Below are 27,023 nucleotides of genomic sequence, written 5' to 3'. Positions count from 1 at the left end.
TTATGATACCAGAATTAAGTCATATTAAACAATGAGCATTTATTTCAAATTTTGGGAGTCAGGAATGTAAGAGTAGATTATCATGTGGCTCCAGTCAGGAGGCTGCAGCTAAGACTAGGGAGGGATTCTGTTGATGTGTGCACTGAAAACATGATTGATTGGACAGGAGAGACCCTCTTCAAGCTTATTCCATCCCTCGCCTCATTGTGTACTTAGTGGGCCTCCCTGCAAGGCTGCCTTATGGAGGGCTACGGTAGACGTTTGCCTCGGTGTGAGAGAGCACTGAGAACAGGACCCAGTCTCCGAGGAGGTTGCCACCCTTTTGCCATCTTCCCTTCCTGAGTAGTGAGCCAGGCATGGTGGTGCGTGCTTGTAGTCCAGGAGCTGAGGCAGGAGGATCAGGTTTCAGAACAGCCTGACAACACGTTAAAACCAAGCCTATATACCTCCTGCACTCAAAGCAAAACTAACAAAAGGAAATTCAGAGGTTGTGCATACTCTGGAGGAGAAAGGATGCTTACCAGGGAATAAGGACCACTGTTTTAGATAGTCGTCACAAGTACTTCTGCCTTTTTAACTTCTAGGGTTTATTTTTAATTTTAAATTATGTGCTTATTTGTGTGTCTTTTGCGGGTATGTGCGTGTGTGAGTGCAAAAGTGGAGTCTCTGGAGCTGGAGTTGCAGGTGGTTGTGAATACTGTCTGCCCATGTGGGTGCAGTGACCACATGCAGGTCTGCTGGAAGAGCAGCATGTGCTCACTGTAGCGGAGCATCTCTCCATTCCTGATGCACAAACACTTTACTCTTTCACCCTTTCATCTTCTCCCTCACGTTTACTGTTTGTCATACAGACCTGAGCACTATGTCAGCAGAGCTGTGTGTGAGCTGTGTGAGAGACTATTTTAGCTTTGGTCTGTGAGGTGCAGGATACCTGAGAGCTGTGTACCTACTAAGGGAGCCCGAGTGATGCTGTTGGTTAAAAGAGTTTCTAGATCGAAGCCTGCAGCTTTTTTTCTGTTGTCAGTTTTAAATTCTTCATTAAAGAACTCTTCTGCTTGGCCTGGTAGAATCTAGGAGGTTGCAGGAGGTGGACTGTGGGTTTGAAGTCAGCCCTGGATACTTTGTGAGGGTGTTTTGGGTGGGCAGCATGGAATTTGTCTTTTGCCTTCCTTAGGGATTAGAAGCTGTAATTTATGTCTGACTTAAAACTTATCCTGGGGTTATTTGTGAGACAACAACTATTTCCCTTTTTATTTTTTCCATCAGGCTAAAAAAGGATCTATTTTATTGATGTCTTTATAGAACCTGCTTCTTGCTTGTAATATTCTAATGTAATCTTATAATAGTCTAAGACTCACTCTCTATAGAATGCTCTCATGGTGTGCATAACTAATGCTTAGTAGTGATTGAGGGTTGGTACTTTTAAAGCTTTAAATCTAAAGGGTAAGTAACTTTCAGTGAGCTTACATTTCTAAATGGTCTCTACCGCTGCTTATCTTGAACTTATCAGATAGGACTTCTGGTTTGAGTAACTGTAAAGCAAGGTACTTTGGTGATTTCGTTTTCTCGTCATAGCTTCGCTTCCCCAAGTTTAAACAAATATTAGGTATCACCTAAGACAAGGGTTTGGGTTTTCTTTTCTTTTCTTTTTTCTTTCTTTCTTTCTTTTTTTTTTTTTTTTTTGTACATAGAGGGAATGTCTTATAAAGTATGATGATTGGAACTAATGTACCTGTGCTTCCTTATCACAGACTAACACTGTTCCTTTGTCCTTTTGTCTCACTGCTGCTTCCGTCCGGTGTTTGCTTCTCCCTGGTTTGGATTGTGTTTGTTTGCTGCTCAATTCCTCTGCATTAAAAGCTTCTTGGTGATAGCAAAGATGTCCTTGGGCCATCAAGTAAGTAGCTAAAGTTGGAATGTCATGTTTTGAGAACAGGGTATTTGGTATTACTTACAAATGAAAAATAATATTTCAGTTTTGATTGTAGAAATGTTCACTGACCACTGTTCATCTGCTGCCACTGTCTGTTTGAGCCACAGTCTGTACTTAAATCACAGTCATCCAGAGCAGTGGCTTTCACCCTGTGGGTGGAGACTCTGTGGGGTCAAACCACCCTTCCAGCCATCGAAGAACAAGACTCACAGAACAATTGATTCATGGCAGTAGCAAGATTACAGTTATGAGGTAGCAATGAAATAATTTTATGGCCAGTGTCACCACAGCACGAGGAGCTGTATTTTGGAAGCATTAGGAAGGCTGAGAACCAGTAAGTTAGAGGTTAATATGTAGTAAGACCTCCTACTTCCAAGACCCTTGTATAAACACAGGTGTAAAGAGATTGTTTAAGGAACTTATTTACTGCCTCATGAAACTGAGAAAGTTTTTATTTCTAGAATCTTAATATAATAATTGGGTTGTCATTTTTGTTTGTATCTTGGAGCTTTTTATGAAAATGTTTTATTTTAGAGGTCTAGAAGATTATCCTTTAAGATAAAATAATATTCAATTTACTGTAACAGATTTTGCTGGGTTTGGTTTTGTTTTCTGGATGAGAGGGACATTGTGGTGGCTGTTTTGTTTTTGGTTTTTTGTTTGTTTTGGTTTTTTTTTATAAGCACAACAAATAAAACATGTCATTTCAGATTGTTTCAGTTCATGCAGTGAGAGGAGCAGTTGTTACATTAGAAGTCATAGCATCATTGAACCGAAAGGAACGTCTGAGATCAGTTAATAAAATGCTGATTCTACATATTAAGCCGGTAGCTTTAACTTAACTGTCCTGGAAGCATAGTCCACTAAGTACCACTATTGCTAATACTAAAAGGTGAGAGCAAAGCATTGCTGGTCGAATTTAGGTCTAACAAAGCAATTAAAATTTTATTCCATTATAAAGTGAACAGAGGTTTTGATCTTTATTGAATCACACATAGGAAACTGATTTAGAAGTTTGTATTTATATATATTAGTCACCTCACTATTGCAGGCCATCTCTGCTCTGGGACTCATTTCTGGGGGGTTCAAAGAAAGGGAATGGTGAAGAAAATGGGCAAAAGTTCTTCATAATGAGGGTTTTTGTTGTTGTTCTAAAGAGAGGGTAACTGTTGGCATGAATATGGCTACATAATTTCATAATGACAGCCATATTTTCATAACTAACATGTCTTAGTAAAAGGTAGTAAGTATATGAAGTCTTTGGTCTATGTTAGTTTTTTCTCTCAAATACTTATTTAATTTTCTTAAAAAGCTAATTTAAAGTAATACACTACTTTTTAAAATCACAGCAGTTTAAAATATGTTGCATATTCCACGCAATATTATCAGATAGTACAAAACATAAAAACAGAACATAAATCTCTTTATACATTTTTATTATTCTAAGAATACTTTTAAATCTTAAAGTTCTCTACAGCTATTACTAAATCTTACCACTACTTTAATTTTATAAAAGACTCAAATCTTCAGGGCAGTGAGGCTGACATGCAGATTACTTAGATATCTTATTTTAGCTTCCATACAGCAGAATGGAAAATGCCAGAATTTGAAAACTCCTTCAAAGTTTTGCTGAGTTGCTGAGGACCTGACACCGTAACTGTACTATTAGTTACATCAGTGGCTTGCTGTTAAGTAGGAGCTGCACAGTAGCTACGTGCACTGAGTGGAGCCAGCAGGGGGCACTGTAGTGCCACCATTGGCACTTGTTAAGAAACTATGTTGCCACAATGATTCCTTTGCCAAGTACCTTTTGGGTTATTTAGCAGATATTTATCAGTTGTGCCAGTGGATACACACAGAAACAAAGTCATGGAAGTTACTAGGCCCCTGTTGAGATACTCTCCTGTTATACTTTCTGCAGGGCACTGAATGATTTGTGTTATGAAGAGAAATGTTTGTGAACTAATTGAGACAAAACACACAGGAAGATGGCCTCTGTCTTACTGTGAAGCACTCTGATAAAAGAGGTTACTTGAGAGCTGGGTATAAAGACACAGGCCTGTCATTCCAGCATCAGGGAGACAGACTGGCAGGACTGTATGAGGCCTCTCCAGTTTGGGTTGTGTTTGGAGACCATGTCTCCAAGAAGCACATAAACACTGGGATGGAAAGAGGTGAACAGATTCCCTATGAATGTAATGGAGTTACTTAAAACGCATGCCTGTGTCTAAACATGCTGTGGTCCTCCTTTTCCCTACCAGGTATGAAAACTGTCTTGTAATTTTTTAAATCTCTTATTTTTTTTTTTTTTTTTGCTTAAAAAAGGATACATTATTTTCAAATTAAAAAAATTTTAAATTACATATGTATCTCAGTGTGTGTGTGTGTGTGTGTGTGTGTGTGTGTGTGTGTGTGCTAGCACCCATGTGGTTACAGCATGTTTTTGGAGGTCAGAGGACAATTTGTGTGTATCAGTTCTCCTGTTCTACTATGTGGGTCCTAAACTCGTTTCATCACATTTGGTGGCGAGTGCCTTTACTACTGAGTTTTGCCCATTTTTCTTACCCATTTTTTCTGATTCTAAAGATTAAATCCAGGGCACCCCTCTCATGCTAGGCAGGTGCCCTGACAACGCTGTTTTTAAAGGACTGCACCGGAGTGTATGTAATCTGTTGGGAACTTGCTTTTTGTAGTTGATGTTATATTTCTGTGACTCATCCATGCTGTTCAATCTGGAACTAGACACCATATACTATAGTATATATAGTATATAAGTAGCTGATGCTACTACCATAGTTTATTAACTCCTCTTATCATCTTGTTCTTATGAGACAGAGTCTTACTGTGTAGAACTGGCTAGAACCTGCTGTGAGGAGTAGGCTGCTCTTGACTAGCGGAGATCTTCTTGCCTTTGCCCTCCAAGTACTGGGATCACTGACGTACAGCGCACCCGGATAATTTGACTTTGTTTAACTTTAGCGTTATTATTGTGCTGTTCTCACGAGTGTGCGTGCTTTGTACCTAGTGGCAGCAGAGGTTAGCTGAGGGTATTGCAGCCCTGGAACTGGAGTTATAGAAGGTTGTAGTTGTTACGTGGGCATGGAGAATCTAAAGTCTGGGCCTCTGAGGAGAGCTAGTGCTCATAACTACTGAGCCATCTCTCCAGGGCGTCTCAACCCCCTTTGTTTTATTTTTAATTGGTGAGTACTTAAGCTGTTTGAGGTTTTCTAGTTTTTGTTTTGTTGTATTTGTTTTCTGAAAAGCGTTATATGAAAGTTTTTGTCCTTGTCTCTTAGTATGCACATATAAGAGTTTTTCTAGGGATAAGAGCAAAATTGTGTTACATTCATCAAGTATGTGCTAGCTCCAAATTGCCTTCCAGAGTGCTAGTATCAGTTTATATTCCAACAGTGTGCAAGAGATCTTGATGACCCCATCTTCTTTATCTGATATTCTCAAGCTTATTCATTTTATTCAGTTCTGATGACTGTGACCCGGTGTCTCTGATCATTAAGCAGACAGAATATTTTCCATGTACTTATTGGATATTTGCATGTTCTGCTGCAGTACTGCTCAGTTCTTCCTCCTAGTTCTGTGTTGCTGTAGGTCTTTTTAACTGGTGTATAGGAGCTATAGGTTTTAAACACTTTGATACAGACTATTAAAACTATATGGCTCTGAGTATATTCTCCTGTTGAGTGAAGAAATTCAGGTTCGTTGTGCGGTCATCTGATGACCAAAGTCACAGTTTGAATGTGCAGTGGTCTGGTGGTCCTGGGAACCACTTTCCTTTCTGTGCTGCTGCCACATCTTCCTGTAGGGATCATGGCCTGCTCCAAGTCTACAGAGATTTGATTATGTTTTAAAAGTTGTTCCGTTTTGTATTTTCATTTGTTTCCTTAATTTCATGTGATTATGTGATTATTCCTCCTGTGTTATGGGAAGGAATGGACTCTGTCTGTCTGTCTGTCTGCCTAACAGACAGCTAACCTAGTCTTCCCCATTGTGCATCTGCCCTACACCTATGAAGGGGCTCTTTGTTATTTAGTAAGTTAGTTTTCTGTACAGTCCTGTTATTAATTATAAATCTCAGAGATAGTTTTTTAAAAATCTATCAAACAAGTCACACTTAGTAGCTGGAAGAGCCAAAATGTATTCTTCATGATAGAGAACCTTCATAAAAATATAAACCTAGTCTGACTGACTCTTAAGTAAAATTTTATCACATACCTGTGTAACAGGAAGCAGTGCCTTCAATACATCAGGAAGAGCAGATCAGAATTAAGTATTTATGGGGAAATGAGGCAGACAAAAGCCTTGCACTCATGATATTTGAGTGTAGTAGAGAAGAGGAGTTGTTACATATTTCAGGTAGTGACACAAGCTGCTGTGGAAGCCGTGTGACAGACAGTAGCTTGAGATGGGTGGGCACTAACACATAGAGGTTGATGAATTATATCAGAGGTTGCTGAGTTAAAACCAAGAGCCTGTTGATGAGAAAGCACCATGAAGAAACCAAAGGACTTTTCCAAAACAGGTAGCATTTGAAAACAGACAGCAAGCAAGAGGATACAGCATGTGAAAATCTGGGCCCATGTATTCTAGATAGGAGCAAGAAAACAGGCCCCAAGGGGCTGGAGAGATGGCTTAGCAGTTAAAACAGAGAGTGCAGTTCTTCCAGAGGGCCTGAGTTCTGTTCCCAGTACCCACACTGGCTGGCTCACATGGAACCATAACTCTAGCTTTAGAGGAGTTTTAACACCCTCTTCTGGCCTCCACACACATGTGGCATACACATGCAGATATGACACACATTGTGGGGGAGAGAAGAGAGAGATTTAAAAAGAAATAAAACAGGTTCAGGGAATTATAAAATGGCATTCTGGTAGAATACCAAGGTGGTCCATATTGGAGAAGCCAAGAGAAAAAATGCCAGACCCCTTTGCTCTTGTGGAAGTGGATTTAAGAGAAAATTTGCTCTTGCTCTTGCTCTCTCTCTCTCTCTCTCTCTCTCTCTCTCTCTCTCTCTCTCTCTCTCTCTCTCTCTGTCTTGCTCTCTTTATCTCTTCTTTTCCCTCTCTTCCTTTCTTCCTTTCCTACGGATTAAACCCAGGGGCCCTGCACTAGGCTAAAACCGTAACTACATTCAAGCTGTAGTGACTTTCTGAAGCAGCCTCACTAAGTTGCTAAGGTAGGCCTTGAACTTCAACACTTCATAGCCTGGGCTGGCATAGAACTTAGAGGTTTTCTTTTACCAGCCTTCTCAATAGCTGAGAGACAGGCTTGTGGCAGCAGGCTCTGTATAATAAGATGGAAAGCATTTGCTGTGCATCTGATTTTCCAACTAAATGGTAATGACTTAGGTCTTTGTGTGAAAATAAACTCCACACAGTGGAAGTGCACAGAAGTATCTGATGAACCTCTGACACAGTGGGCTGGCAGAAAGGTAGTGATAGTGGGCCCAGGGTGTAGGAGTCATGCAAGTGAGGAGAAGCCATAGCATTCTATATGAAATGCTATTCCAGACAAAAGTTTGAGACAAAAGTCTAAAGATGGAATGGTCCCTGGATGTAAGTGTGAGAGAAAGGACAGTCGCAAACCATCTCTGTTTGTCTTGAAGTGGGATGGGAGAGCGGACGCTGTGCTCTAGACACACCTGCACTGCCTGGGACCTGGAGCAGCGAGCATGGCCTGGAGACGATGTGGAGATTTAGTCGGGGAGATAATGTAACTGGAGAAGTAAATTTAGCTACTTGTCCACAGGCCTTTAATTTTTGCTTTGGTTTGATAATTTTACTTTGGGAGTACATATTTTTATTATACCCTTTCTTGATGATCAATGCCAGTGTTTAGCATGTTGGTTTTGAAGTATAAGGACCTGAAATATAATTTTGAAAACTTTAGGATGATAGGAAATATCTAAAACCATTTGCTTTTTTAAAAGATAAAATGATGGGGCTGGAGAGATGGCTGAGCAGTTAAGAGCACTGACTGCTGTTCCAAAGGTTCAGAGTTCAGTTCCCAGCAAGCACATGGTGGCTCACAACCATCTGTAATAAGATCCTATGCCATTTTATGGTGTGTCTGACGACAGTGACAGTGTATCATATTTAAACAAAAACAAGATAAAATGATAAAAATATCAATGAGGTGTTCTAGTTAAACTGACAAGTAGAGACCAAGTCATGAATTTTTACTGTGAAACTAAACTGTCCACAAGTATGAGACATGAAAGTCTGTGGAAGTTCTGGGACCATGGGTGACTCACCCCATCCCCCACTGCTTACATTCTCCATTTCTCTTCATATCTTCTTGGGTCACTACAAACAAAGTTGGGGTGGCAAGGTTGTTTTTGGTTTTTTTTAAACATGGTATTTTTAAAAAAGACTTTTCTGTATCAGTGGTTTGCAGGTATCCCTGTGCAGTACACGCCCGTCTTGGTGCCTTCAGAGATCTGTAAAGAGCACTGTAATCTCATAGAACTGGAATTACAGGTGGTTATGTAGTAACTAGGAACTAAAGCAGAGTCCCCAACAAGAGCAATGCATGCTCCTAACCGCTGAGCTATCTCTCCAGCCCTGCCAGCAAGACAGACTTGGTGTGGTTGTAACTCTTGCCTGCGTTATTTGCTCTTTAGTCATGGAGAGGGTTGTCTCTGAACCTCACTTCCACTGCCTTTGAAACCAAAATTTTACCTACTTGCTATCCAAAAATTAGAAACCAGAGTAGAAATTCAGTTGAATGTAAAGTATTTTTTTTTCTCTTGCTACTAATTTGTATTTTCCAATCATCAATAAAACTTTCCTTATACTTTTTGATCATTTTATTCCTTCTGAAATGGCTTGTTGTATTGGCAGATATTGAAGAGTTAATATAAACCCTGTGAAAGATGCTTACCCACGGGGGTGGGGGGGGGCTTAGCAGTTGGATAGGTACAATATCTGCAGGGTGTATATTTGACTGAATCTTACCCGTCCATTACTCTTGGATGAATATAAAAACAAAATGATCATCCAAGTCATTAAAGTGGCAAGATTAATATAATCAAAAGTTACTTTAAGTTTATTCCAAGTTACTAATTGTGCCATAAAACCTATGACTTCAGTAGTAACTTCTTTTCTCTTCTTTCTTTGAGCTGTTGTAGCGAACAGTGAGGAGCCTCAGCATTTGACTCCAGGGAAGATGAGTCAGCGCCAAGGCAAAGAAGCTTACCCAACCCCAACTAGAGATCTGCAGCAGCCTTCTCTCAGCCCCGCCAGCCTTCACAGCCAGGGTAAGAGGTCTCCAGGGGCATTTGCTGTGACAGTGCATTTCTACCTGACTTTATACAACTTTTGTTGCTGTTTATTTTGTTTGGACCATTTGCAGTGGGCTCAGAATGAACGCACTTCCCTTTCCTGGTTCCTTTCCTCGCCGGTGTTTGGTTCCTCTGAGCCAGGGATTCGTTCACCGTTCTATCTTCTAGCCCCTTACATATACAATAAAAATATTGAAACTTTCAAAGAGGTTCTGGTTATCTGAATTGCATCTGCAACGAAAGTTAACTGCAATATAAATTAGCTTTATGGAATTAGAACATTTTTATTATTGAATTAAAGTAATAAATACATGTTAACAACAATGAAAAAAAATCTTAACATCATTTCCTGTGCTTTTGTATTTGAAAATTTCAAAATCTTCACTACTACCTATTTTGAGATTCATAATTAGTTATGGTCATTCATGGTTCTTCTGCTGTGTCACAGAACATTTAAAGTTATTTCTGTAGCTGGGCACAGGAGTACACTCTTACAGTTCTAACAGGGTGCAGAGGTAAGAGGAATGTTGAGTTCTAGGCCAAGCTGGGCTACATGGTCTACCTGTCTTCAAAACTAGGGGAAGTCATTTTTATACACCGTACCCAGAGTTAACCATTCTTCTTACCCCTGCCCCACAGCCCATTCCCTCTCCACTTCCAGTCGCTCATACCCACTGTTTCACACCCATTCCTGGAAGACCAGTCCAGTTAGTTTCTATACTATTGATTCTTTAGCTCCCATACCTCTGCTGGATGATTTCTTTGCCTGCCTACTTTGTCTACTATAGTATCTTTCAGTTGTCTTCTTGTTGTTACAAGTGTTAGGATTTAGTTTTCAGTATTAACTTTAATACTGATTTCTCTATTTGAGTATTTGGAATTTCTAGATCATGAATAACAGTTTTATTGAAAAAGGTGTTCTTTCCCTTACTGTAGTTTTGGTATTTTCAAAAGGCTTAAATGTTTATCTTAATAAAAAGACTATTTTTATTTCTGTTCCTATATGGTCAGTGTGCTGTGATGTATGTGATGGTTTGAAGTATATATAAAATCTGGACACATAAATATACACACATACTAAGTCACGCATTCTGTGTAGTCAAACAAAACTTGATGGATAGTACTCTTAAACACTGGCTGCAAAATGCAATTGGAAATCCATTTATATACTTCCTGCTTTAAAACTCACTGGTCTTAATAGAAAATTCTGCCTTAAATTTTATATTAAAAATTACTACACAGTAGTGTTTTATACATTTCTCATTTTATTGCAGAGAATATTTAAATCTGTGTATAATGGTTCAAGATTAAGTTTTTTTTCACTGCTTCTTTGATGACATTTGTAAATGAAACTCATTCTTTTTCCATGAATACATGGCAGCAGAGAATTTGGTGACTAATATTAGTAGTATTATGAAACTGGCTTTGGCCTTTCATACCCCATAAAAGGGTATTAGAGACTCCCACAAGCCTGTGGGCTGCACTTCCTTATCAGCTAGAGTTGTATTGTGTGTTCTCAGTTCCTCAGCCGCACTCCATAGCTGCAGTGAAAGCTTTTGCTTTTAAGATTTAGAAACTTGAATTTGTTGTTGTGTTTTTTATATTTTGGGTGGTTTCAGTTATTCTATGATGGTGTGAAATTTTAGGGTTACTATTGTTATGATGACCTAATAACAGCTCAAAAGCAAAGAGGACAAGAGAGGAAGGGCAGGAACCTGGAGGCAGGAGGTGGTCCAGAGGCCATGGAGGAGTGGCTTGCTCCTCATGGATTGCTTTCTTCTAGAACCCAGGACTGCCAGCCCAGAGGCGGCGTCACTCACAGTGGGCTGGGCCCTTACAGGCCAATCTTAAGGAGGCATTTTCTTAACTGAGGCTCCCTCCTCTCTGATGACTCTAGCTTGTAGTAAGTTGACATAAAGCTGAGCCAGTTGAACAATATTGCCTTTCTACTTTTGACATTGTTTTAACATTTAGCAATGATTTTTTTCTAAAAAGAAAAGATCTTTATCTTTTTTAGCTGTTTTGAATGTAAATTTTTTAATATGGGTAAATTAGGTGTTTTTAGGTATTCATTATGTGTTAGTTTTAACAAATTTGAGATAATAGAGGCTTGAGATAGCTCTGGTTAGGAGTAGGGTTGGCTCTTGTGTAGGGCCTGAGTTCAAATCTTTCATCCAGCTGTCCTCTGGCTTCCTTGGGTACTGTACCCCCGCACACATACCCCTTTTCACACAACATTATAGCACATCATATTTTTATGAGTTAGATAATAATGATTATTATACCAACAGTTGTCATAACTATTTGACAAAAATGATCACTTGGGTTGAAGGTGATAGGCTCATTTAGAATTTCTTTTAGTATGAGGCTGGCTGGCCCAGTGCCTTAGTGAAATTGTACTTGCTGAGCAAATTTGGGAGTCTGACTTTGAGCCTCAAGATTCATAAAATGGTAGAAGAGAACTGGTCCCATCAATGTATCCTCTTGTCTGCATGCATCCCCTCCCCCGATATATCATGCACAGACATAATAAATATGAGCAAAGAAAAAGGAGTTTCTTCTAGTGTGGATAAGCCCATGCCTAACACTATTTTTTTTTTTTTTTTTACTTAAAACAACTAGATTATGCCATATTGGTGCATGTCTGTAATCCTAGCACTTGGGAGCTGGAAGGAGGAGGATGAGGCCTTTGGCTTCGTAAGACCCTGTCTGAAACAAAGACAACATAAAATAAACAACCCCTCATAAAAGCAAAGGCTACGGTCTGATGAGTCTGATGAGCACATCTAGAAAACCTCAGGACTCCACAATCTGTCAGATGCTCACAACCAGCATTTCAGCTTCTGAGTGAGAAGAGTTAGTTCCAAAAGTATAGTGACTAATGCTTACGTCTTATAGTGCTTTTACATGGCTTAGTTCATAGAATCCCTATAGGAGCATATATAATGTATAAGTCACTCCTCCTTTTTACAAATGAGCTTGATTAGTTGGGAAGAGTGATTTTTTTTTCCTGACTAACATTGCACAGTATACAAAGCAACTCTAATCTGGAAAAGAATTTTAATCTAGATTTTAGATTTTAATTATCCTTTTACATGCATACAATGATTTGTAGAGAGATAGTTGTTGAATTCCTTTTGCAGGCTAAAGATGTGCAGTCTACTTACAGTAGTAATAATCTGGTTTAGATTTTAAGCTCTCTTGATTATTATAATGGAGAAATTAAGCACTATTATATATCCATGTTGTTTGAATAGTTAAAACAAAAATACAGTTTTTAATCCCTCACATTTTTATAAGGTCTAAGACTGCCAAACTTGTTTTTAGGGTGGTGAGAAGGTTGGGATCAGGGACTTCCCCGTGTAGTCCAGATCCTGAGCTTCTGCCTGCTGAGAGCTGGGGTCACAGCTGTACACTGTCCTGAGGGTATAGGTCCTCACCTCTGCTTTCTGCTAGCAGCCTGTGAGCTGAAGTGTCACTCCTGCTGGCTGCGTAGAGACCGTATGGTGGGGCTTCATGTGCTTGCTTGGCTTTGCATCTCCCACTGACGCATGCCGGGCATCCCGTGCCTGCTGTGCAGCTTTAGGGAACGCCAGTTCTTATTTGGTCCACATACAAATTTGGCTTTTCAGGCTGGGCAGTGCTGGTGCAAGCTTTTATAATCCCAGCACTTGGGAGGCAGAGGCAGGTAGGTCTCTGATTTTGAGGCCAGCCTGGTCTATAGAGTATGTTCTAGAATATCTGGGGCTACACAGAGAGAAGACCTGTCTAGAAAAAAAAACAAACGAAAAACAAAAAAATGTCTTTTTACATTAGAATTGAGTTTTAACAGCTAATTAATATATTTGTGCCATCTTTTAATGGCTTCGTATTTTATTTTCTTACAGTTTTGGCATGCCTCGTTAGTGTCTTAATGATCTTCTTGACAGAGCAGATGTTTTTAATTTTAATGTAGATAGCTTTGTAATTTTCCCCAAGCTTTTTTCATATTAAAAATCTGTTTCTTCACTTTACTTCCTGATCGCAGCCTCCCTGGCTCTACTCCCCCACCCACCTCCCATACTCTCTCCCCTTTTTTGAAGAGGAGGAGAGAGGTGCTTTTCCTCTCTGTCACCAACTCACCCTGGCACATCAAGTCCCACTGAGGCCAAACAAGTTAACCAGCTAAGGAGAAGGTATCCAGAGACAGGCAACAGAATCAGAGACAGCCACTAATCTAATTGTTGGGGGACCCACATGGAGACCAAGCTGCACATCTGTGACAAATGTGTGTGGGACCTAGGTCCAGTCTATGCATGCTCTTTTGTTGGTGGTTCAGCCTCTGAGCCCGGATGGGCCCAGGTTAGTTGACTCTGTAGGGTCTTACGGTTTACTTGATCCCTCCGGCGCCAGCAATTCTTCCCCAGTTCTTCCACATGACTCCCTGAGCTCTGCCTGATGTGTGGCTATGGGTGTCTGCATCTGCCATCAGCTGTTAGGTAAGGCTCCTGTCTGTAAGCATAACAGTGTTGGTCAGGAGTTGACTTTCTCCCATGGCTGGACCTCCAGTCTCCCAATCTCTGCTCCATCTTTATCCCTGCACATCTTGTAGGCAGGACAGATTTGGGCTGAAGGTATTGTGGGTGGGTTGGTGTTTCCCTTCCTCCACTGGAAGACCTGGCTGGCTACAGGAAGTGGCCACTTCTGGCTCCATATCTCCTGCTGCTAGGAGTCTCAGTTAGGGTCATCCCCATATCCTCCCAGGAGCTTCCCTGTCCCAGATGCTCTGGCTTGTCCCAGAAATGCCTGGTCACCAATTTCCCCTTCTCTCAGCCCTCTCGTCCTCCCCCACCCCAGCTCTCCCCATGCCTGATCCCCATCCCTGCTCCCCTCCCCACTTACTCATTCTCCTACTCCCGATGTCTACTTCATTTCCCTTTCTGAGAGATTCAAGCATCCGCTCCTGACTCCTCCCTGTCACTTAGGTCTGTGCATGGTAGCGTGGTTATTGTGTACTTTATGGCTAACATCTACTTATAAGTAAACACATACTGTGCACGTCTTTGACAACTTTGTAGTGTTAGGATACTGCTCTCCTGCTCTCTCTTGCTTTCTCACTTTCTCTCCCCCTTCCTAAGCAAGATCTTCAACTCCTTCCTACCTAGGAACCTCCCAAGTGCTGAAATCACTGGTGTACACTTCCCTTCCTGGCTTGAAAATGCAGCTTAAATATTTACTTTTCTATGGAACCTTATTAAATGATACTGCTGTCTTTACTTTCAAAATCCTGCATCAGTACTTTTGAGGTTTTATGTGGCTATTATAGTAGAGTTTAGATTCAAACTCAACATGCAGGTTTGTAAAGGGAGTTAAGTTAGAAGTTTAATAAGCCTTTATTTATTATCTGGTAAATTCATTTAGTTTCATTGGTCTGTTTTCTAGCTGTGTCTTTTTTATGTAAATTGACTCATCAACTTAAGAGAGGACATAATTACTTAAAAACATAATTGTTTTCTGAACTAGAATTTCTTCCTATTTTCAGGGGTTTTCCTGGTTTTCATCAGAATATCTGCAGAGACTGACTTACTCAACCCACATCTGTCAGGATAATTTTTAGTTCTTACATGTTCTATTAGAGCAGTGGCTCCATTTCTTCCAAAAACTGTACATTTTCCACATTTTTTTCTCATTAGCTTATCATGCCATTAAAATTTTTGAAAATTTATGTGAGGGTATTTTGTCTGCATGTGTTTCTATGTACCTTGTGTATGGCTGGTGCTGTAGAGGCCAGAAGGCGGGGAACTGGGTGTACAGACAGCACAGAGCCACCACATAGATGGTAGGGATCGAACTTAAAGAGTAGCCAGTGCTTTAAAAATCAGCTTACATCCCGGTAGTTTGAGTTTAGTACTGTTAGAGTCTCAGAGAGGGTGAGACGTGTTTCACTCTTGCTGTTTAGGCTTAGTGTACCTTTGTTGTTCAGGAAAGGCAGACATGCTGACTAATTAAGCCTGTTTTCCCCTTTGTCTGGTTGTTTTTAAAGAACAGGAGAGCCAAAGGAGCATGGGACTAAACCATAGCTCATCTCATGAGAGTACCCACTCCCTCGGGATCTATATTCAGGCTTGTGTGTGGTTGGTAGCTAACCTTTGTTGTAAAAAACTATTTTATGCATTTTTATTTTTAAGCTAGTTTGTTAATACTTTGCTTTTTGAGAGCCTATGTTTCTTGCTGAAACTTCAGTCCATTTCATACTTTTTTTTTGTTTTTGTTTGAGATACAGGTTTCCTTTCCATCTCAGCCTGACTTGAATTTATAATCCTCCTGCCTTACCTTCCTGAGTGCTGGGATTATAGGCATGTACGTGGCTCAAACTAAGTCTTAAATGTTGAATTATCATATAACAAAAGCCTTTGTGTAATTTACCCACGTTAACTTAGACTATCTGATAGTGCATTTTTATTAACCCTTAGTAAATATTCTTAAGCCTAAAGTCAGTTCCCTCCTTGTTCTGACATAATTGAAAATATGTCTCTACCTAGAGCTAATAGAAAACTGAGGTAAAGGAGAGGTTCTGCACAGCTGCTTTCTACTGTCGAGGCTGCGTCATATTCCCTAGGTGGCTATGGTAAGAGCAGCTGGTACCATCTCAGATGACAGACACAAGAACCTTTAGTAAAGGGTTTACAGGTACAAAGACACCTAGAAGTCACTCTCTTCCATGAACAGAAGCAATTCTTCCTCCCTTGGTAAGACTTTGAACATACTCTGACCCTATATTGGCCATAAATACACAGATATGTTCTTGAATGTGTATGTATTGTATCTCATGAGAATTGTATTGTCAAAAAGAGGACTTTGATTTTCTCTTTTTCTCATTTTTAACTCTACCCTCTGAGTCCTGGTGTTGGCTTCCACCCATAAGGAGTTTTGTTAGAAATAGTCTAAATTACAGGCTATGCCGCCTTCTGAGGTTTGGGGGCCTTAATGCATTGGATTCTGAAGTTACCAATACTTCTTTTGATGTGGTTATTTCTGGATTGAAATTCCTTGTGTTTAGGAAGTTGCTTCATGACATAGTGAAAGTCAACATCATATTTTGCAAATTAAGAATATAAGAATAGAATATTTTTAAATTTCTCTTGCCAAATGTTATAATATCTATGTTTAACACTGAGTCTGCAAGGAAAACTAAATATAGCTTGAAAGCATTTATTGAAAATTACGAGTGACTAATCCAGTTTTGTTTTAAGCATCTTTGCAGAGATTAGGGGAGGTCTGGCTTAGTATTGCTAGACCTTTTAAGTAATTTTTTTTTTTTTTAAATCAAAGTAGAAAGAGGAATGTCAGAGTAACAAGGGACATTTTTCTTGAAAAATGTTTTAAGTATAAAGTATATTTTTAACTTAAGATACTTTAAGGGTGGTCAAATATTACCTCTACCAGTTAGTTCTTGCTGCTGGGATTTAATCTTTTTTGTTTGGAAAACCTGGGAGAGTAGTAACTGGGCTTCAGTTCAGTTGGCTGCTGTCATTTTCACTTCTTTGAGGAATATAGAGCCAGATTTTCAGTGTATTTTTAATAAATGGATAGCAAAATTATTGCAATGAATAATATGCCAGTGAAATGGCTTATTGAGTAAAAGTATTTCCAACTAAACCTGACAGTCAGAGTTCTGTCCGATCCCCAAGACCCATATATTATGCAAAGAAAGAACCAGTTGCTGCAGATTGTCCTTTGACCTCTACAAGTATGCCATGGGTTTGTCCCCCGCTGCCTGCCTGCCCACACAAACAAACAAACGAGTATAAAATTATAATTTAAATTCTGTTCATCATAGTGGCTTCTGTGTTTTCTGTGCATTAGGCAACAATTGAATAGCTTTTGTTAAAAGGAAATTAATATTTGTAAGTTCAATAAATTATTCTGTGTAAATGCATAATGAGAAGGGATCATTGCTAGTGCTCAGAAGTCTTTAGATGTAGCTCCTAGTAGGCTTTTACTGTCATACCGGCTGGCCCTATGTCACCTATGGCCTCTTCTTGCCTTGTACTTATAATAATGACACTATCTTGTGTGCATATCTAAAACACTTATTTGGAAGGACTAAGTAAGTGTTTGAAGAAAAACTTTAGATAAATTTAATAGTTCATCTGAACAAGGATAATTCATGTATTAGCAGCGTTCCATACCGGACTGAGGTTCAAATAGTTGTGCTCTGCAGTGTGGGGTAGTGAATATTGACAGACAGAACTCACAGTGCACAATAGCTTTTCGCCTCATGTGAGCATGGCCTGGAATTGGCTGGAGCTCAGTAGCTTTATGATCTTGGCTGACAACTGACTTTCTGTTGCAAAATTAGACCAACTTTAGTCCACATTCACTTATAAGAAAGTTGTCTTGTAGTTCATTCTGTAGTAACTCAATTTACAGAAACAGCCTCAGTTCTTGGGTAAAAAGAAAGGCCAATATTACAAGAGAAGGATAAGCCAAAAACTCTTGTAGTTTTTTTGTTGTATGGTCTTGATTTCTTTGAGAACTTACTAAGAGTCATCCTATGGTTTTGGATATAAATGAACTCAAAGGTTTGTGTGTGTTGGGGCTATCAAGGTAACTGGATCTCAGGGGGTCTAACTTCGTCAGGAGAATAAGCCCTTGATAAAGCTTAGCTTCTGAATAGACTAGTAGAAGGTCAATCTTGTCCTTAGGTCCTGTTGTCTCCTTGGCTAACTGTGAAGTGAGGTTTTATCACAATGTTGCTGCCACTGTGGTTTTTTGTCTCACTGAATGCCTTAGCAATGGGGCTAGCCAAGGCAAACGTGAACTAAAACCTCTGAGACCATGGCCAGATCCTTCTTTTTCCTTTTAAATTCTGTTTGTCAGTTACTCTGCTACAGTCATAAAATGCTCAGTGGTAAAGGACTAGTCGTAATTAGTGAGTGCTGGAAAACATGGAGCTCAGCATTGCTTATAGTTGTTCTGGGCTGTTGCTGTTAGCAGGAATCCAGCAGAAGTGTTTGTACTGGTTAGCTTACAGTAGCCTATCAAATGAAAAGTAGGACACACTCCTATAACTAGAGGTATTGTCACTTAATATAAATGTGGGTCTAGGGAGAGAGACTAATATACACTAGGACAGGCTTCAGGTCAGAAGAACCTGGGTGAAGGTGACCCAAGCAGCTCCCCTTGTGAAAGATGATGTCCCGGCAGAGGACTTTTGGTGAAAGTAGCTGTTTGACTTGGTGATTCTTTATATCCTAAACAGTGTTGATTTACCCACCTTCTCTCTCTCTCTCTCTCTCTCTCTCTCTCTCTCTCTCTCTCTCTCTCTCTCTCTCTCTCTCATATAGTAAATATGCTGGTACAGTCTTTTCTTCTTGGTATACTGGACAGAAGTAAGCTCTGGAGGAAATTGTTTACATGAGTGTTTTCTCAATTCTACCAGAGAGAGGAGTGTGGGGGTCACATAGTGTCTGATATGAGATGATATAGAGGGATAGTGAACTCACAGGAGCGCTGGATACTGGGTGTATCAAATCTTACTGTTTTTAGAACCCAAACTGACAAGAGGTACATTTGAGGGTTCTTTAAAAAACACACAAAAGTAAATAAAACTATGAGTGAAAAGTAGGGTTTTGAATAAAACTATGAAAAGTAGGCTTTTGAAACCTATAGGATCTTAATCATTGTTAGTATTTTCTCATGTGCATAGTTGAGAGTTTGGCACGGTTAGAATTTCTAAATGGGGCACCATTCTCTTTGAGATTCCAGTATTATTAATGAGTATTTAAAAATATTGATTCGTCCATTTGACAGGTAATCCAGTGTAATTTGCTACTGTGAATTGTATGCAACAGGACTTTTTGGTATGAAGACTAACATTGTGACATGGCTTTGTTCCTCTGAGCCTGTGTTTGTGCTCCTCGGGTTCATTGTCAAATTTGTGTTGCAGATGTATTCCCGTTCTTGTCTATGGTTTTAAAAAAAACAAAAGCAACTTCTTTCCTCTTGTGTTTCTTGAATTTTAGAAAAGAGCACATTCTAATGTTTTTACCTGGAACATTTGTAGTCTTTACACAATAATCCTATTAATATAGATGCTCCACTTAGTATTTTATAGGTAAGGAAATAGAGACACCATTAAATTTAAGCCCTACTTAACTGTAAGAGGTAATGCCTTTTGTGATAATATCTTCTTTATTCCTTAAAAGGCAAACACTAACTCTATGAATTAGTTATAATTTTCTGCTTGTCTACAATTACTAGTAATCTACGTTTTATGGTATGGGAAGAGTGAAACAAGGTAAAAACACAGGCCCTTAGATGACAGCACCACAGCTTTAATGGGATTAACCATAGCTTAATTTTATAATGATTTTGAAATGCCTTAATCCAAGGGGGGATGGGAGGGATGACTAGCATTATACAGGAAATTTGGTTGTTTTCTATGTAGCCCTGGCTGGTCTGGAACTTCCTATGTAGACCACCTGCTTCTGACCCTGGAGTGCTGGGATTAAAGGCATGTACCGCCCTCACTATCAGAAACTGGGTTTTTTTTCTTAAGAAGAAATACTCTTAAGGTTATGTGGAATGATATTTTATATGAACCAAGACTTGGCTTTAAAGTGTGTGCATGGTAAGAAAGAAACTGATCTTAGGGCAAAATTCTTGTAACAATAAACCACCAAGTTTAACTTGAATGGAGTAAGCGAGGGTAAGGCAAAAGTAATTTAGTAAAAGGAGAAGAGTTCTTGAGAATTTTAAAAGCTAGACATAAGAAGATGATATAGGTTATTACTTTTAAAATAACAAATTATTTTTTAAATGGGCAAAAGTCATTGATTGATTATGTATTTTGAACATTTTAAACATAAGGAAGAGGAACTGTAATAGCTAATGCTTCAAGGGAGTGTGTGCTAGAGTGTGCAGCATTTTTATGGGTTACTTAATCTTCTGTGTTGATTGGTTCACATTAATGGTGTCTTAATGACTCCTGCATTCCTCTTAGAAGTAAAACTTACATATTAACTCTCAGCTTTAGCAGTTGTGATCCATCAAAATTGTACTTGAAAGAATATCTTTCCTTATGAATTCTTAATCATGGCCAAGACAAGCAGCAGATTAGATATAAATCTAGACGCTTCAGGGAAGATACAAAGTATAATGTTGAGATCTATTTTTGAAGTAACCAAAAGCTGAAAAGAGTGGGGAGAGGAAGGAGATGTGGCCAGATACTACAAAAACATAACAGATGTGGTGAAAGGCTTGTCATTTTGAGAAAAGAAGGGACCCTATTACTTCATCGAGAATGGCTAAGTATTGATCTTGCTTTGTTTTTCTAAAGCAGCGAGCGTTTCAGTGCCGGGCATCTTTCCTTTGATAGAAACGTAAAGCATTAGTGGAATAGCCCTTTAATCAACTCTTTTTTTTTTTTTTTTTAAAAAGGAACCAGTTGTCTGGCTCCGTGCCTTTGCCGTCAGTCTCTCTATCTGTTTATTGCTGATTTGACAGTCTCTGGTCCTCCTTTGCTGTTAAGTGTGTGTCCTTTGTTTGTGCTGGTTTGCTACATTTGGATGTGAGAGAAAAGCCTGCCTTTGCCATATTGGGCTAATTAGCCTTCTGGGTGAGCATATATATTAAATAGGCCTTCTAAACCATGAAAGAAGAGAGTTCACAACATCGTAGATTTTCTTCATGTACTGGGGTTTCGTCTGTTTTATTCCCTCCACGTATTGATGGTCGAAAGCTTGTCCGGAATGCTTCATTTGGAGGATACAATGAACTTTCTCCTTCTTTACAAGGTTTGTGTGTTTAATCTTGCATTCTTGCCTTAATTTCTTACATTTTCTTAATGAAAATAACGGGGATTTTAAAATCATAACGTTATGTTTCATTTGAACAATTGTGTTGTGAAAGCTTAGTTTTCAGTAACTGCCTCTCTATAGCTGGGCTTTCATTTTCTTATAATAGTCTCTTCAGCTAAAACTTGAGAGTAATGAGTCAGTAAAATCGGAATCTTGATTTTCTTTTTATTATGTGCATTTTGATTTAAATGTAGAAGTAAATATGTGACCCTTGATGACAAAACATTTCTGAATTTGATATATAGTACATATATATTCCTGTAAATAAATGGTATGAACAGAGGTTTTAGCTGATGAAACTCAGACATTTAACATGAATAATTAGCCATTTCTATAAAATAGCGATTATAATTCATGTTTAACATACATGCTAATCTTACAATCTTTTAATTCTTGACCATAGTAAAGTTTTCATTTTAAGTATTTTTCTTTTTTTTTCTTTTTTTTGGGGGGGGGGCTAGGCTTATTTATGTGGAGTTAATTTTTGCTAAGAAAACTATATGTTATATACAGTGTAATATTTATTAAATGCAATTAGATACTTTAAAGCTATCATTTAGGCATTAAATGATTGGTCAATAATATGTAGACAACTTGAACATTTATTTGAAAACAATTTATTGTGACAAATATTTGGTTAACCATTTTAATATTAACTAAAATCTATCTATCTATATTTTGACATTTACATTTTTTGAATTTGAAGTAGTTTCTGATTTGCCCCTAACCATTTTGGGTCTTTGTGAATAACCATGATGACAGTAAGCATTCTTTAGAGATACCTAAACATGAATAAGTTGTTATAAATTCACTAATTTCAGATTCTTTTCTAACAGTGCTTTTTAAAAATATAAACCATTAGTTCTAAGCTATACCTAAGTAGCATAAGCTTTGGCTAGTATTTAATCTGTATTGTCTTCTTAACATAGTGTGGTTCCGGTCATGCTTTGTCTATGTCCTTAAGAGGTGTAAATTCTAGTGTGTCCTCATTCAGAAGTGACTTTAAAATACACTACTGACGCTTTTAAATACTGTTATGTGCAGCCTTTGCTTTTATATAATGAGACTTGGTTCCTGGTTTGTATTTGTCTTGGCTCTTTTAAGCCGTTGCTAGGTATAATAGCACATGCTGTTTGTGACCTTCAGAGCACAGATCTGCTTAGTATTAAGAAACAGTCAGTATGACCTTGGCAAACAATAGAAAATTACTGTCCGAAAGTCGGATATATACTTACTGAGAAAATTGAAGGCATCATTGTGAGCTTATTTTGTCAAAGGAGGAAATGATTTTCTGTGTCTCCCAGTTTTTCCTGTAAGGATTCTTCTATGTTTTGTGATAAAAGCTCTTCAGGGTATCAGTTCTATCAGTCAAGTAGAATCAGGTATCCCAGAAAAAGGACTTTTTCGTTATGTATTTAAGCTAAAGGTAAAAAGAAATAGACATCTGATGTCTTTTGAGGTATTTTATTGTCCTGAAAAATTCTTAGATGCATTTGCTTTTACCTAGTAGCATTTGAGGAGAATTAACTCTACGTCAGTGATATTTAAAGATAACTTTATCTTACACATAAGTTATTTTTTTCATTTCTAATTTTTGTAGGACATTTTTATCTATTTCTGCTTCCATCTCTATCTTTCTCTCCCACACCCTTCTACCAAGCAACGCATTGTTTTGCTGATAATGAGCTGTATTCTAGAGCTCCGCCCTTGCCTGTGTGCTCATAATAACATTGTGATGCAGAATGCTTGGCTTAGTTTGCATCTAATTGTATCGATAAATCTCAGCTCTTACTTATAGCTGTGGCCATTGTACTTGTTTCTAGAATTCTACCTAAGAATTGTGGGAAACCCTTAGCAGAGAAAGTGCCTATAAAAGACTCTAAACTTTACTTCACGCTTTTAAAAGTCATGTTTTACTTCTTGAATTTAAAAATTACAATTATTCAGGCCCAGTGAGACGGCTCAGTGGTTAAGAGCATTGACTGCTCTTTCAGAGGACGCATGTTCTATTCCCAGGACCCACATGGTGGCTTATAATGCCTGTACCTCCAGTTTCAGAGGTTCACACACCCTCTGCTGGACTCCACGAGTACAAGGTTTGCATGTGTCACACATATATAAATTCAAGCAAAATACCCACAGATAAGTAGTAAAAATTTTAAAAATTGCAATTATTTAGTGTACATGTGTATGTGAGCATCCTGTGGGCTCATGTCAAAGTGAGAGAACAGCTTGCAGGGTTTAATTCTTTCCAATGTATAGGTCCTGGGAATCGCACGTAGTCTGTCATGATTAGTGGCTGGCCAGTGCTGTTACCTGCTCATACTCCTTTTGGATACTCTTGTCATTTTTTTTCCGTATGATCTTATAGTTCTTGGATATTCAGCATAGCGTTTGTGTACATTTACTTAGTAGATGGCTGTTAGTTAAACCTGCCTTTGTAGAAATATAAGCAATTTTTAAAAGACCAAAGCAACAAAAAACATTTTGTGTTATATCTAAACAGTGATGATTAACAAGCCAAGTTTGCTCCTGGAATGCATCTTGTCAACAGGAATGCATTCCTGTTCTTTAGAAAGCTGATTTACTCAGAACTTGTTTAGTAGAAGTAAACTCTGCTAAGAAGTTATCTAATATAAATTCATTTAGACAAGAAACTAAAGTCACTAGAAGCTAAACAAAGCTTGACATGGATTTATAATTACCTGATAGAAGAGTTCTAGTCAGAATTATTGTGAGCCTATGACTGTTGGAAATATGAAAAACATTAAAACAAAAGGTTGCCATAGGTATTTTAAGTGCCAAGTTACATGTGACTAAATCATTTTTGGTTGGACTATCATTAGGGATTTTTTTGTATTAGCTTTGAGGAGAACATTTTGGAAAGGCATCCGTGTTTTTGATTTTGAGAGTACTATGGCACTGTCTTCCAACTCTCCAGTGTTCTCCCCTGTATAAAAAGGCAGCCCTGGTTTAGCTTCTGGTCCAAGCTCTACAGCTACTGAATGATAACACTAGTGCCTGGATCCCACTCCTTGTTCTCTCCGCTCTTCTGCCTCTTTAGGAGCAGCTGTTGGGAGTGTCACACTTCTCTAATTGAGTCTGTGGCTCCTCTCTAGACAGTAGCTTTTCTGAAAAATAGTGGGAAGCAATGACCCAGACAGGGTTTCACTAGGTTGTCTTGGCTGACCTAGAACTTGCTCTGTAAACCAGGTTGTCCTCAAACTCATAGAGATCCACCAGCTTGTGTTCCCCAAGTGCTGAGGTTAAAGGTAGGTACCACCATAATTGACCACTACTACTTTTGACAGAGCCCAGAAGGTCCTAATAAATAAACTTTCATGGCATACATTTTGAAGAAAAGGTCCTGATTATTAAACTTTTATGGCAGTTTTTTTTTTTTAAGATAGCTTATTTTGTACCTTTTTAGGAATTCAGATCTATCCACTCTCATGAGATGATCTAGCATAAAACTAGCAACAATTCTTTGCATTACTGCTTTGGAATTTCCCTTGGAAACTCAGTGTGCAATTTGGGAATTTTTTTATTTTGGAGCTTTTAGAGAAGTGTTTTTTATATGTTCTGAATGTATTATGTTGATCATCTACTTTTTAAAAATTTTAGTTGACATTTTGGGAATTTGACCAGATTTGCATATTTTAGAAAGTATGTAACTCATCCATTTATAGATAAAATTAAAAATAATTTGAAGTTAATCATACACTATGATATGAAGATAATATGATTTGCAAGTTCAAAATATGATACTCTGTTAAATGGAGTTCATTTATTTGGTTTGATATATATATAACCTAGGTTCATGAATACCGTTTTCTAACATTTAGGACGTTGTAAGTGCACTTTTTAATGTTTGCTGCAGTGCTAGGGCTCAGTTGGCAAGGTACTTTTTGAAAACATGAGGACCTGAGTTCAGATCCTCAGCACCCATGGACAGTCTAGGTACAGCAGAACAGACTTGTAATCCAGTGCTAAGAAGTGGAGACAATGTTTGCTGGGGGTTTCTGGCTAACTAGCCAGATGGAGAAAGTTCAGAGAGAGACCTCATCTCAAAAGATAACGTGTAGAGTGATTGAAAAGGCACTGATGTCAGCTGTGGGACACACAGACAGGAAACTTATTCACACATACACACAAAGTTTAATTCAAAGCTTTCTTTTCATTGCTGCTGTACTTTAGGAATGACACAGTGAACTGGACACTTTAATATAGTATGTGGGCTGATAGAGATTGAGCTGACCCTAAAACAACACTGGGGAAACTGACATCTTTTACACCATGTATTCTTCCATGAGTGTATTTACAGGTTCTTTGAAACCATGTTAGCCGTTAGTATTGAGAATTCCTTATGGGTATATTTATTGCATTGAGTACATTTTTTAAGTTTCAAGTTTGATTTTGTAACTTCTAGTTTATTTTATATTTAAGCTTCAAATTTTTGTAAGTTTTCATCTGAAAATCTATGTTGCATTTATGAAAATCTCCCCACCCCTATTATTCAAACTGAGTAATCGTTACTTTTTCTAGAGAAATATTTTCATACTACAGACTTAATTTAGTAAAAATATTAGAATTAATAATATAGAATAGAATTAAAATTATAAACCCATAACAATAAAATAACTAAATTATAAATCATTTTGAAATTCTTCAGGCATTGGTTCTATTGTTGATTCATTTTTGTGATGTGTGGGAAGAGCTAACACTAACTGCCCTACAAGTGAGGAGCATTGTTATTGTTAGGTTTTTTTTTTTTTTTTTAATGTCTGCCTTTTGCCATTGCATATATATGTATTCTTTGTGTGTGCCTAATATCCCAGAGACCAGAAGAGGGAGTTGAATCTCCTGGAACTCAAATTACAAGTGATTAGGAACCACTATGTGGGTGCGAGGAACTGAACCTGAGCTTCTACAAAACCATTGCTTATAACCATAATTTTTCCAGCCTTGTTCATGAATTGCAGGTTCACAGTTTTAGACTATTTAGAAGTAAGGGTCAACATTAGCTTAGTATACACTATATGTAAAATTCTGTCTCAACTGTTTATGTACATGTTCATCTAATTCTTTCAATGAATACATTATTAGATATGTATTTCCCCCTTTAAGATGACATCTCACCGTGTTACCTTTCCTGGTCTCAAGCTGCTAGATGCAACTATTCTTCCTGCCCCAGACTTCCAAATAGTTGGTACTGCAGGCACATGCCCCTACGCCCAAACTGATGGATTGGTTGGTTGAGTTCTTTTGCCTCTTCCTTCCCTTCCTTTTCTTCTCTTCCTTTTCTTATTTTTTCTTTCCTTTTTCTCCTTCCCTGCCCCATGACCTCTCCTGTACCTTTTCCCCTTCCTTTGATGTATACTTACTGCAGATTTATTTTCCCGCCCATCTCTATCACCTTATGAAATATCTTCCTAGTTGACAGTAACAGAGAAAAGCTAGCTTGGATGGTTCTTTCAGTTCAGAAATGAGCTCACTGGAGTTCTGGTTATTTATCTTGGTTAGCAGAGAACACATGGACATGGCGGTGGCTGTGTCCCCATAACTGGATACACTGGCTGAAGTGGTGCAAGCCTGTGTACGGCTGGCACTCAGAAAGTGGGGGCAGAGGGAGTCAGAAGTTCAAGGTCTTTCTTGGCCACATCAGAGTCTATCTTAAAAATAGAGAGGGGGGGAAGTGAGGGAGAGAGAGGGGGAGGGAAGGAGAGGGAGGGAGAGAGGGGGAGAGAGAGAGAGAGAGAGAGAGAGAGAGAGAGAGAGAGCAAGCTTTCTTGGCTAAAAGCTCTAAGAGGATGATATCATGTGAATTGTTCCAGTAGCACAGAAAATAACATTCAAGTGGACGTGGGAACTCTTCATTGCCTCTCTCTTTGTTATTTGAGAATTTCACAATGCATGCAACATAGTTCTGTCATATGAGCATGCATACTCA

The 27,023-nt window shown here is 38.6% G+C and overlaps 1 protein-coding gene across 1 annotated transcript in view; it reads left to right on the top strand.

The window, feature by feature from the left end:
• The window catches only part of OSBPL8 (oxysterol binding protein like 8), a 123,520-nt gene that overhangs the window by 52,934 nt on the left and 43,563 nt on the right, over window positions 1–27,023 (top strand). Inside the window, exon 3 of the mRNA XM_080935724.1 lies at window positions 9,069–9,206. Coding sequence (XP_080791850.1) covers window positions 9,116–9,206 — 91 coding nt within the window. The 5' untranslated portion in view covers window positions 9,069–9,115. The remainder of the gene's footprint in view (window positions 1–9,068; window positions 9,207–27,023) is intronic.

Source organism: Micromys minutus, assembly GCF_963924665.1.
Source record: "Micromys minutus genome assembly, chromosome: 22".
In the NCBI taxonomy this organism is placed as follows: domain Eukaryota; kingdom Metazoa; phylum Chordata; class Mammalia; order Rodentia; family Muridae; genus Micromys; species Micromys minutus.
This window is presented reverse-complemented; position numbering and strand designations above follow the sequence as displayed.